A 13,997-nucleotide genomic window follows, 5' to 3' on the forward strand; every position below is an offset into this window, starting at 1 on the left:
GAGAACCGATGGTTACCAGAGGAGAGGTGGGTGGGGGGGATGGGTGAAATAAGTGATGGGGATTAAGAGTACACTTATCATGATGAGCACTTGAGTAATGTACAGAATTGTTGAATTATTATATTGCATGCCTGAAACTACTATAACACTGTGCATTAACTACACTGGAATTAAAATTAAAAACATATTCCCAAGTGTCCAAGCAAAGTGAAAACATAGTTTCACCCTTACCTAGTTAAGTCCAATTCCTTCTTTAGATCTTAAATGTCACTGTTCAGAGAAGCTGTCTCTAAACCCCAATGCTAGAATAGTTCTCTTTCATTTTTCTCAAAACATGCTATATTTTCATTCACAGTACATCTCACAAGCTACAATTATTTTTAAACGTAAATAATTCTTTTCTTTATTCTACCAGGGCATTCAGTACAAACATCTAACATAATTCAGGTCCCACGAGATTATGCTTAGATCTCCTCCAGAAGAAGGTAGGTATTGCAAGGCAGATACACTCTACTAAATATTATACCATAAAAAGAGTAACACTTAAAAGAAAATTGGGATCATGAGGATGATTGGTTCTTAATTTTTAATGTTTATTTATTTTTGAGAGACAAAGTGTGAGTGGGGGATGGGCAGAGAGAGAGGGGGACAGAGGATCCAAAGAGGGCTCTGTGCTGATAGCAGCGAGCCCAATGTGGGGCTCAAACCCACAAACCACGAGATCATGACCTGAGCCAAAGTTGGACACTGAACTGACTGAGCCATCCAGGTGCACCTATGAGGATGACTTACTTTCTTCATGGTACTTTTATCTATCTTCCAAATTTTCTAACAGTTAATTTCTATGAGAAGGAATCCTAATTTCCTAAATTTATGGCCAGTAATAAATACTATAAGAATAAACTTCCTTACACTGAATCAGAAATTAAGCTCAAAGCAAAAAGTTATCTTCAAGATCACTTAACACAGGAAGCATTTTTTATTTATTAGTGCTTGGAAAAAAGCAGGTATCAATTACTTCTTGAGTGAAGTAATGTGGCTCAGGAGCACCTGGGTGGCTCAGTTGGTTAAACGTCCAATTCTTGGTTTCGACTCAGGTCATGATCTCATGGTTTGTGGGCTTGCACCCCACACTGGGCAGCATCGAGACTGCTTGGGATTCTCCCTCTGCCTCTCTCTGCAGTCCCCCTGCTTGCTCTCTCTCAAATAAACATTAAAAAAAAAAAAGAATAATAACATGGCCCATCAGAAAGCAGCATAGCTGGGTTAAGAATGATTTCTTACTTGATCAAGTTTCTTTCTACTGTAATTCCATTTACACAAACTAGAATTCAACTACATGGAATTTAAAGCTAAGCAGGGGGGATGGAAATGGTATTGAACGAAGACTAAGAAGACCTGGTTCTAGAAACTACATGCTATATGGACTAGCTGGTCACCACTCTTGGAACTCAATTACAGCATCATTTCTAAAGGAAGGAAGTAGATATGATAAGCCAAATAGTCCCTGCCAAACTCAGGGACTCACTAACTTGTAAATGAGACGCGAATATACCTTTCTTCATCAGACTGTGAACTTCTGACTGGGCGTTTCCAAATACTATGCTCACTGAGGCCCTGAATTAACACGGCCCAGATTTTGACCTCAGTCAGAGAGCCAGTTTTGTTGACTCTTTTTGAATAATCATCAACAGGTAGTATATTAGAAGTTAAGAAGAGGTGAACAACTGTCTCCTGGGGCATAACCCCCCATCACATTTCAAACACTCAACCTCCTCCCAAATCTGACAACAAAACAAAAACCAAACATCTGCTCACCCTGCACTGCCTCCTGCTCATCTTGTTCCTCTTGTGTCCTGGCATCCTCTGGTCCCAGGGAATGGGCTGTCCCTGCAACAGGTTCCAACAGGATTGTGAGATTCACCAAAAACAAGGAGAGCTTTACTGACAGCCATAACAGGGGCCAGAATGGCCGTCAGTGGTCCAATTCTAGGACATCTGGGCTTAAGAAAAGCAGAGCCAACAGAGCCTCAGACTCCACCAGCTTAGCTGGGGGAGAAGTGATGTGTCAGCACCACTGTAGCAGGGACCTCTTGCGAGGCCCTCCATCCTGTAGTTAGGGCAAGTGGTCTAGCCTAAGCCTGGTCTACACTGACCTCGCCGGGATATGGTGAGGTTCCTAGAAAATAATGAATACACACTTTGTAGCTGTAAAGCCTTGTAAAGCATACGAGTAAGGAAGTTTTGACGTCTATAATATTTCATACTTAGGAATGACCAGAAATATTGGCTTGGCTTATGCCCCTTAACAAAATTTTGCCCATTCCTCCTATGTTAGCAAATATTTTAAATCATATTCGAAATTACTTAAAATTTAGTGCAACCTAGGACTATCTGCAGCAGTTCAGGCACAGGAACACCAGATGGGACAATTATTATCACTCAGTTCCTTTAATCATCATAATTGGTACAAGATGGATGAATTACCCCCAATTAAGGAGCCAGGCTGAGTAACAATACTCAAAATGCTCCTGCCTCTTCAGTGTTTCTCAAATTACCCAACAATGGTTCAATCCCCAAGTCCCTTTCATAGAATCATCCCAATGGGCCTCAGGAAGCACATCCTTCTCCCACCCCCAGATAGGTCCCCAGCATCACTCACAGTTGATCTCTGCTCTTGCTCTCTCACACAGATCCTTCAGGTTCATCTTGCCAAAGATTTTGAGAGCCACATCCCAGGCTTGTTCCCCCGGATAATATTTGTTCATCAAATTAGCCAAGTCCTCTCGCTTGGCCTTCTTCACCTCAGCCCAGGGTATCTGGCAGCACCCGGATTCCATGGTCTCATTCTTTAGAAGTAACTTGAATTTATTCAATTCCTCTTTGTTTAGCTCCTCCAAATACAAGAGCAGCCCAAAATCAGGAAAGAAGGAAGACGATGACCCATCTGTCATCTTGTCCACGGATCAATACTCAGGCTTCAGTGGGGGAAACAAAAGAATGTGAATAAACAGGACTGATGGAAAAGATTAGAAAAACAAAATCCCTATAAAAATACAAATTCAACAAATGTGTTGAAGCCCAGTGTATTAGGCTCAGTACTGACCTAGTGCCTCCTGGAACACATTTGCTGTCATAAAAACATGCCTTTAACACAGACAACTGTATGTTTCTTCCACCTTCCCAGAGTTACTCCCAGTCCTACCACTTATTAGCTGTTAGGAAACAGGGGCACCTGGGTGGCTCAGTCGGTTAAGCGTCTGATTTCAGCTCAGGTCATGATCTCTCACTCAGTTCAGGAGTTCGAGCCCCATGTCGGGCTCTGTGCTGACAGCTCAGAGCCTGGAGCCCGCTTCCGATTCTGTGTCTCCCTCCCCCTCTGCCCCTCCCCTGCTTATGTGCTCTGTCTCTCAAAAATTAATAAATGTTAAAAAAAAATAAATAAATAAAGGCAATTCATCTCTCTGAGCCTCAGTTTACTCTCCTGCAAAGTGAGAAGATCAGAATCACCCTCAGAGAACCATGGTATGGATTAAATGAGGTAGAGTTCATATATCACCTGGCACAGAACAGGCTCCTACTAAGTACTGGCAACTCTCCTCATCCCTTCTCTCCCCCACCAACACCCAACATAGATCTCAGCTCCTGAAACACTGTTATTGCACCCCAGCAATGTATCATTATTCCTGAAGCTCATACAGTTGAGATATGCCACCACCTCCCTCTTCTGGTCATATTATCACTGGTCACACATCCATACACAGCCAATGAGGGTCTGTTCACACCCACTCCCCAACACCACACATACTCTGGGTGTGTTCCAAGTTAAAGCCCACCCAAAACAGTGCTCTCTCATTTCCCATACCTCAACTCCCATGACCATATTCCACTCTGGCATTTATCAGCAAAGACTACTCACACTTAAACCGCAGGCTCCTATAACCCAGTCTCTCCTAATACCTTCCAGGTAACTGAGCAATTTCATGCTCTCACTCCCACTAGGACAGCTCTTCAAAAACTATCAAATCCTCCTCTTCTGAGCCCGGTTTTCCTCTTATTTATCAGCCACTTAAGAGCCTTATTCAGTTTTTTATTCAGCACAGGCACCTGCAGGTAATCGCTTAACCCAGGTCTCCAAGTGCCTTATCTCCTTTTCAGCAGTTGGCTAGAGAGTCAGAACTAGTAAGTGGTACAGACAGAATTGCCTAGAAATTCAGAAAACCTAGATCTTTCCCGTCTTCCATAATACCTACCCCTATTCTTGCTAATGGGCCTGGAAAAGAAGGATGGGGGAAAATGGAGAAGGGGATTTTACTTCTTAAGCAAAAATTGAATTACCTCAAAATTACATAGTAAATCAGGACTTTATCCTACAGTAATGAGGGAGCCATCAGCTGTTTTAGGGTCTCACCGTGTGTGTGTGTGTGTGTGTGTGTGTGTGTGTGTGTGTCTGCACTGCAGAGAATATTCTAGTTTACAGATTAGGATGGTACCAAAACAGTTTCCAACAATAATTTTTTTTAAAGAAGCAAAAAAAAAAAAAAAAAAAAAAGAGTAAATTTGAGGAAACTTCAAAGGATAAATGAGATTTCTCCAAGACAGAAAAGCTATGGTAGGGGAGGGGAAATGAGGCACAGAACACACGCTAGGGTCCTGCCTAGAAATTTCCAGATTTCACTGTGCCTGGGCCAATCTTTTTCTTTTTGTAACAAAGGGGCTCTTTCTCCTTTTGTAGAGCTCTTGGCTCCACCGGTGATCTGAACCTCATCAGCTTCTAATTGTTAAAGGACTTAATTCATTAGTGATCTCCTGTCTTAACGTCTCCCTGACCTCTCAGCCCTTCTCACTAACATTTAAACATGCCCAAGTCTAGCCTTACACAAATGTTCCCTTTACTCCACATCCCCTTCATCTTCACGCTCAAGCTTCTTCAGAGTCTTCTATACTTTACCTATAATTCCTCCTCAATCCACTGCGATCTCACTTTTGCCACCAGAATTCCACTGAGATAACTCCTACCAATTACCATCTTGCTACAAAACCCAACAGGTATTTTCGGATTCAACTTTCATGTCTAGAAGAAAAATGACAGTACCTACCTCTGCAAAGATTAGAAGTTACTGTGTGCACCTAACTTACAGGGTGCCATACATATAATAAAAACCTTCTTGGTATTCTCTTTCCCCTTAACTTTCACAATCTGATACTTTTTTTTCCTCTTGCCTTTCCAGGTGTCTCTGTGAGCCAAGATCTAGATGGTTCTGAATCCTATTGGATTTATACTCCTACAAGATATGTGCAATTCTGACAGAAAGTACCATACACTTTGGCCTCCTTCCCAAAGGTTTTATGCTGTTCTTGAAGGAATTGTTCTTTTTCCTTGTTTTGTGGTCTTCCTTTGTTTGGAAAACAGATGCTGTCTGGTGTTGCTCCTCTTGTGTGAAGGCATTCATAAATTCCAACATGTTCTGAACTAAAATGGGAATCCATGGTCTAAGAGGATTTCAATTTGCAAATTTATTGATATAAATTTTTGCTCTTTATAATTAAAGCCTGTTGTTCAAAATATTCATTCCTCACATGTTAACAATGACATTTATTGAGGATCTATAGCGTATAGGTTATGAAAATTTTCTTTACTCTTAAAAATAGTCCTGAAGGTTTGGCTTTTATCCACATTTTGTAGAATCAAGGACTCAGAAATTAAGAAACTTGCCCAGGTTAAAGAGTTGACAAGTAGCCAATCAAACTACAAAGGTCATTCTCCTTCTACTAGGTAGCCCTTCCTTTTAATTTCACTCTATTTTTCTAGGCATGGGGGATTCAGGGTTAAATGCCTCTGTGTGGCCATATTCTGTGGTACTGGATCCTGTGAACACTGGGCTACAGGAAGAGGAACCTCTAAATATGCAGTGGCAATCTTCTGAGCTCTTATAGGACTCTAGAACACAAAGGAAGGATGGATTCTTTTCTAGAAAGAGTAGAGATGAGGTCTGGGGGAAGTGACACGTCATCTAGAAAATAGGATATTCCCACCCTTTTCATATACTCTGGCCTGATTTTCTTTCTTGGTTGCCCTTATGGAATTGCCATAAGGAATGGAGTTTCTCAATCTCACCACTACTAACATTTCTGGCTAGATAATTCTTCACTGAGTGACACTTAGGTGCACTATATAATGTTTAGCAGCACTGCAGGACTCTAGATGTTATTAGAACCTTCAATCTCCCATAGTTGTGACAAAGTGTCTTCAGACATTGCCAAAGGTCCTCAGGGCAGCAAACTGCCCCCAGCTGAAACCATTTCCAAAGCCTTACCCTCTACTGCTGAGTATGTAACTCAATCAGTCCTTCTCTAGGATGCTACCATAATAAACAAATCAAAGAAGCAGAGTAGATAACTCAGGAAAAGACAATCTCAAAAGATTTTAATGTATAATAGAAGGAATACTGTAATTGAAAAGGGAAGCATTCCAGTGCAGATTATTAGGACAACCGATAAACCATTCAGAAAAGATTAATTAGCATCTTCACATAATTAATCTAGAGTAAATCAGTAAGCCATTAATACTTCAGACCAGAGGAGGAAAAATAGCAGAGAATATTCATTATAGCTTAGGAGAAGGGGGACTTACCAGCTTGGGCACAATAAGGGAAATGATTGAGAACCAGCATGAATATTAGGAGATACAGTTAACTATGTTGAAGTTAAAACCTCTTGTCCATAAGAATTCAAATACAAATGGCAAATGAAAAAACAAACAAAAAGGAGAGTGAGAACGCAAGTGGGAGAGGGGCAGAGAGAGAGGGAAAGAGAGAATCTCAAGCAGGCTTCACACCAAGTGCAGAGCCAGACATGGGGCTCAGTCTCAGGATTGTGAGATCATGACCTGAGCCAAAATCGAGTCCCGTGCTTAACCAATTGAACCACCCAGGCACCCCAACAGCAAAAACTTTATAGGAAATTCAGCAAATAGAGTTGGAGTGTAAATCAGTAAAACCACTTGAGAACTGTTGACATGAGCTATTAAAATTGTAGCTATGCACCCAGACTCAGATCTTGGTTCTAATACTGTTCTCCAATAAAAGGAATCAGGGCTCCTTGAAGAAACTGCAGGTTCTAGGGTTGGGGCTGGGAATATATAAAAGAAGCCTAGAGCTCATAGTGCCAGGAAAGGAAAAAAGGATGGAGTAGATCAAAAGGACATAGAAGCCAACTGGAAAGAGCTCCCACTGGCCAAAATAACATACTATATTATTATAACCCAAAGTAGAAAGCAAATATCCAGGAGTCCATATGGCTATACATGAATGAATGAATGAAGGGAAAGAGACAAATCTCTCTTAAAGAATTCAAAATTTAATATTTTATGTAGATATTCCCTCCTCCAGGAAGTAGATCTTAACCCCGTTCCCCTCCTACCCAGGAGTGTGGACTACGCTTAGTGATTTGCTAAGTGGGGAAACCTGATAAACACTGTCTCAGCCTGGTGATCAAGGTTAATACAATCAGTCATAGGTCATTGTTAATAGTTTGTACCACTGATAATGATGTGAGGAAAATGGTACATCACCACTGTCATATTCCTCCCCTAAACCCCAAATCCCAGTCTACACATGAGGCAAACATCGGACAAACCCAAAATGACATGTTACAAAATACCTGATCGGTAGTTCTCAAAACTGTCAAGGTTATCAAAAAAAAAAAAAAAAAACCCCCCGGGGGGGGGGGGAGACTTAGAAACTGTCACAGACCAAAGGAGACAAGATGACCATATGTAATACAATATCCTGGAAAAGACCCAAGAACAGAAAAAGTACTATGAAACAGTAATGAAATCTGAATTCAGTGTGACTTAGTTGATTGTCGTCATTGATTGCCTTAGTGGTTTCAAATACACAATAGTAACACAAGACGTTAAAATAGGGGAAATTGGGTGAGGAGTATGTAAGAACTCTTTCTGTAAATCTAAAACTATTTCTAAATAAAATGGTTATATTTTTTTAATTAGAGATCTGCATCCCCTATGGCCTATAATTACTGTCCTCAGAATACACCCAACAGAAACACGGGTGCACAAACACTAAAAGATATTTAAGAATAGCCACAGCAGCATTGATTGTAATTCCCAAGTACTAGAAAGATCCAGGAGCCCATCTATAGAACCAATAAATAAACTGTGGTAAATTCATACCATGAAATCCTATACAGCAATGAACATATATGATATGCAGCTCCCTGTCACTAGGATGAATCTCACAAATATCATCAATGAATGAAGCCAGTCCCAGAAGATTAAGTACCATATAATTCCATTTATAGAAAATCAAAACTAGGGGCGCCTGGGTGGCTCAGTCAGTTAAGCGTCCGACTTCAGCTCAGGTCACGACCTCACGGTCCATGAGTTCGAGCCCTGTGTCGGGCTCTGGACTGATGATGGCCCAGAGCCTGGAGCCTGCTTCCGATTCTGTGTCACCCTCTCTCTCTGACCCTCCCCCGTTCATGCTCTGCCTCTCTCTGTCTCAAAAATAAATAAACATTAAAAAAAAATTAAAAAAAAAAAAGAAAATCAAAACAACAAAAAAAGAAAACTATACTGTTTATGGTTGCACGTATAGGTGTTAAAACCATACTTTTTACATAGGCTGGGGTAAGGAGGTAACTACCTATAAAAGTAGATCTAACACTACCTCTTCAGTTAGGGAGGTGTTGGTGATCAGGGATAGGCCCTCGAGGTGTTTAGATTCTGGTAAGTTCTTTTCCTTGGCTTCCTATGGGTCTACATGGGTGATCACTTGGCAATCACTCACTAAGCTGCACACTTATGTTTAATGCTGTCTTCTATGTGAACTACAGTTCACACTAAAATATGGTTACTTTTAAAAGGTTCAGGGGTTCCTGGGTAGCTCAGTTGGTTAAGCATCTGACTCTTGATTTCCGCTCGGGTCATGATCTCCAGGTTTGTGAGTCTGAGCCCCAGATAGGGCTCCGCACTGACAGCGTGGGATTCTCTCTCTCTGCCCCTACCCTGCTTTCATAGGTACATATGCACTTTCTCTAAATAAAAAAACTTAAAAAAGAAATACTTTACATAAAAAGGTTAATATTACCAGAAAGACATAAGACAAATAGGTTAGAAAAGCAGTAAAAACAAATTATTGCTAATGGGCTATTCATACAGGGGGGAAAGAGGTAAATAGCTAACAAGTATTTCAGAAAATGTTCAAACTTAAGCAGATATCAAAACTAATACATACCAATGACATTTCACAATCAAAATGGCAAAAATATTTAACTTTAAAAAACCAATACAACATGATGATGAGAATCAACTGCAGCTGATACTGTCAGCATGTTAATAGCTATACCCTTGGAAAGCTGCATGTCCACAACTAGGAAGAACTTTAAAAACACTGCATGAGTTTTCAATCAGTAACCTCTCTCTGGGAAATTCTCCAATGGAAAGAATCCCAATTATAGAAATAAAGTTTTATGCATAAAGATATTTTTTAAAAAAGTAAATAATTGTCAAATTAAAATTATGATTAATGAAACAAATGCATTAAAAATATGGCACACACTTGATTTTTCAGTCCTTAAAATGACCTCTTTGTGCAGCAACAAGCAACACGTGCTGGGTTAAAAGCATATGGTAAGACAATCAGCATTAGATCTAAGTAATTCAAACAAAACCTCTGCATAAAAACAAAGAAATTATGCCGAAATATTAACCATGGTTGCGTTTTGGGTTTAAGACAATTTGTGACAATTTTAATCAGAATACATTCCTTAAATAAATCTTAAGGTAAAAGGAAGGCAACATCAATTTGTCAAATCCCAAAGAGATGAAGAAATGAATGCCCATCGGCTGCACTTGAATTTGGCAGGTGGGAGCTCACTGGTAACCACTGTAGAGAGGGCAATTTTAGGTCACTGCTAGGTGACAAGGGTTGGGAGTTATTTAAAATCTCACTACTATGGGTAGATGTGACTGGTACAGGGAGCAAGCATGCACTATTCTTTCTAGAATTTTGCTAGTAAGGAGGAGAGAGAGAAACCGGTAGCGTGGAGCACAGGGTCTGTAAAGTTTTGGGCTGTTTCACCTTCAGTAGGATGAAGGGCTGAGAGAGGGCACAAAGTAGAGGAAAAATGGCAAGAGCTCAGGTGGAGATTATTTCCAGATTGAAGGCTAAACACCTGCTCCCGGGATGGGATGTGAGAGGAGTGCCTTTATTTACCAGGTATGACGAAACTGAGCATAATCCTACCACCTGACCTGTTAAGAAAACAGGTGCTGCACGCGAGTTAAGGACCACACAAGGTCCCCACCCGAAGCGGACTCCTTACCCACGTACCCACCGGGGTCGGGGTGACCGCGGCCTCGCAAAGGGCAAGTGGTCTCTCTCGGCGGTCCGGCCCGCGTCCATAGGCCCACCGCGTTCTCTACCCGAGGGGTCTGATGGTTCCTCCTCCTGGACCACGGGTCGGGGTCTCCATTCCCTTCCCTGTCTTCCCTAAGAATATGGGCGCTGAAAAGGCCCTCACAGGACCTAACATGCTAGTTTAGAACGGGCAATACACCGCCGGGGAAGAGGAGGGTCATTCCATACCTTGGGTCACAGAGGGGGTTAAGAGCGAGTTAAATCCCTGTGCTGAAAGCCACGAGCCAAAGAGGGAAGGCGAAAAGTGAAAAAAAAACGCCTCAACAGGTACCTGCTGCTTGATAAGAAATGGGAGCTCACTCGGACTTTTTATGCGCGAGGTCCCTACGCAGCTGCGCGCTGGAGCAAACACGTGGAGGGCTGCGCCAGGCGCGGACACTTCTCCACCGGGCCAGTGAACCGCTTTTCCCATTGGCTGGCGGAGGGGGCACTGCGCCCACGCGCCCACGCCCACAGGAGCCTCAGACTCGCCTGGTAGGCACAGCTCCTCCCAGAGAATAGTGTGCGATTGATTAGTGTCCTCTGAGCGCAGCACCCGTGCGGGCGCGTGACTCCTTCCCTTTCCGGTTAACCAAGAACACGTGCGCCAGGGGGGTCTGAGAGTTGGACCCTGGCTGCAGATGACCTTTCCCAGACAGGATGACTCCCAATAGGCAGCATCACTTTACTCACCCATCCAGTAAACCATATAATTACTGAGCACCTGCTTCGTGCCTCACGGTTTTCTGGACCTTTTCTAGATGGGAATAAAACATCCAAAGTTCGCAAGTACATACATCTTAGGAGAAGCTAGCAGTGTTAACAGGTTTGGGTTCCAAAACCATTTCCAACATGCTTATAAAACCATTAAATAGAACACATTTATTACATGGAAAATAACCTGAGATGGTTAAAATAACTTTCGGAAGCTGAGGGTCCCAAACTGTGCCTTAGTAAAAGTGAATTCGACTTTTTCCCCCCATTTTCATTTAATTTACATATACCTGATATATTTAATTTTACATAAGCGCTTAAGTATAATATACATACATTTTAAGATTTTTTTAAAGTTAATTTATTTATTTTGAGAGGTGGGTGGAGCATAGAGAGAGGGAAAGAGAGAATCCCAAGCAGGCTCTGCACTGTCAGTGCAGAGACCCATTTGGGGCTCGAACTCACAAACCATGAGATCATGCCTGAGGTGAAATCAGGAGTCCCATGCTTAACCGACTGAGCCACACAGGCACCCCAGTGTCATACATTTCAGTGCAACCCTTTTTGTTTCTTTTCCCTTTTGGTTTAGCCTTGTCATGAAAAGCCACCTTTGTGAGGAAGAGCATCACTTGCCTTTATTGCATTATCATTAAAGATAATTCGGCTTTGTTGTTTCTCTATTTTGCTACAGTTTAATTTTTTGGGGCTTCTTTGTCTTAAAGTGCACAATAATAAAATGGAAAATGCAGAACTTCTTAATAACTACTAGCAAAAAAGCATCTTAGAAAAAATGTTAATATGTCTCCTCATGCCCCTGCAGCTGGAAGGAGAGACACTATTCTTAGTAAAACTGCACTAATAAGGTGGGAAAATAATAAAGGCAATTAAAAGCACGTGCATCATCTATGGATGAGGACGACAAAGCTCATAATTCATTTTTGTTAATTTTCTATGGACACAAAAATATGTTCTTTATTCTAGGGATAGAAGTTTCTATACGCCTCTTAAATCAAGATTTTTAATTATACCACTCAATTTCTGTAGGACCTTATCTTTTCTCTCCTAGATCTAATTCTGACACAAATGTGCTGAATTTTCCCACAGAATTGTATTTATCAAGTCCTCAGAATTTATAAATTTTTGCCTTATGTATTTAGCAGGTTTGATACTATTATGCTTCCTCGTAAATTGTGCCTTTTATCAATGTATAAGATCCATCTCTTTGATTCTGAAATTTCAATTAGTTTTCTGTAATACTGAAATTTCTGCTTTTTGTTTGCCTGGTAGCTTTTCGACCAACCTCACAGGTGTTTATTGTAAACAGCATATGCCTGGATTTTGTTGCTTGACCCAGTCTGTCTCTCCCTTTATATAAGAAAATTCAGTCCATTCACCTTAAGCACATGGGTTGATAATATATTGCATTATATGTCACTTTAGGTTCATATTTATTTTACATCATGAATTCCTCTGCTTCCTTTCCCATAATTTTTCTGATTTATTTCCATCTTTATTTGCTATTTGTTTAGAATGCTTTCTTGAACTGTTTCTTCAGATGGAGGGGGCCTGAGTGATACAGACTCTGAATCCTTTTGTTTTTTCAATTGTTTAATGTTTATTTATTTTTGAGAGAGAGACACACACACACAGAGTGTGAGCAGGGGAAGGGCGGAGAGTGGGAGATACAGAATCTGAAGCAGGCTCCAGGATCTGAGCTGTCAGTACAGAGCCCAACACAGGGCTTGAACACACGAATTGTGAAATCATGACCTGAGCCAAAGTCAAACCCTTAACCGACTGAGCCACCCGGGTGCCCCTAAAAGTGCACTTTAAAAATGAGACTATAAAGAGTGACATTGCCAGCTAACATTTGATGTTTTTATGTGCCAGGAATGCTGAAAAGCAAATTGCATGGATTATCCCACTATTCCTTAACAATCAGGACTAATACTCTACCAGTTGGAAGCAGTGTGGGAGAGCAGCCCACCTCAGTGCTCGCTCTTACTGGTCAATGTCTATGCATTCAGGATCTTAACTAAAATCTTATTAAAATTTTCATCTTACACATGAGAAAACTGGGGGTGAAAGATTAAATAACTTGCCCAACATCACTTAATGGGTAACACCACGGAGTTTAAAGTCAGTTCTTTTAGACAGCAAAACCCAAGTTCTTAAGCTCTGTGCCATATAACTTCTGAATGTGTAAGCCAGAGGGGGTCCACACAATGATTTTCAAAAGGTGATCTTGAGTCATAAGAAATTCAGGTGTTCATTTCCTAGTGGAGGCCAGACGGGTAGGCCCTGGACCACCCACTTCTGCTAAACGTTGAACTGTAAATACATAGTTTAACATTTATAGAGTACTTCCTATGTGCCAGGGACCAGTTTAAGCATTTTGACGACACTAACTCAGTTAATTCTAACAACAAGCCGGTAAAAAAAATTATTATGCTGCCTATTTTAATGATGACACAAAAAGGTTGTTATTCAGCCAAGATCACATCCTGAGTGGGTGGTGTGGTCAGAATAGAATCCAACGAGTCCCTTGCTTTTAAAGACTACCCTAAAAAACGTTCCTTGACCAACATTTGAATACTACTGATCCAGCCCAAGCTTGAGGAGAAGCGCCTAAGGAAATGAAAATATTTTCCTAAGAGAACATTGAACAAGATAATAGAAGAGCAGGTGATTGGATCTCTTTCTAGAACTCCTTCCCACGGCTCCACCTTGGTCCCCACCTTGTCTTTCTCCTCTCTGCCAGGACTCTCCAGAGAGCCCGGGACTTGGCAGAAAGAGAAGAGGGAGGAAGGAGGAAAGCGCGACCCCTCTACCGAGACAGCAGAAGCCAAGCGGGTCCTGGGC

At 41.4% G+C, this 13,997-nt stretch overlaps 1 protein-coding gene across 1 annotated transcript in view; it reads right to left on the minus strand.

The window, feature by feature from the left end:
* Positions 1-2,973, minus strand: part of NLRP14 (NLR family pyrin domain containing 14) — a 40,092-nt gene extending 37,119 nt beyond the window's left edge. Inside the window, exons 1-2 of the mRNA XM_040457004.1 lie at positions 2,663-2,973; positions 1,819-1,890 (exon numbers count right to left, since the gene is read on the minus strand). Coding sequence (XP_040312938.1) covers positions 1,819-1,890; positions 2,663-2,954 — 364 coding nt within the window. The 5' untranslated portion in view covers positions 2,955-2,973. The remainder of the gene's footprint in view (positions 1-1,818; positions 1,891-2,662) is intronic.
* Between the last annotated feature and the right edge of the window lie 11,024 nt (positions 2,974-13,997).

This window comes from Herpailurus yagouaroundi, unplaced genomic scaffold (genome assembly GCF_014898765.1).
Source record: "Herpailurus yagouaroundi ecotype Mexico unplaced genomic scaffold, PumYag 218, whole genome shotgun sequence".
Lineage (NCBI taxonomy): Eukaryota > Metazoa > Chordata > Mammalia > Carnivora > Felidae > Herpailurus > Herpailurus yagouaroundi.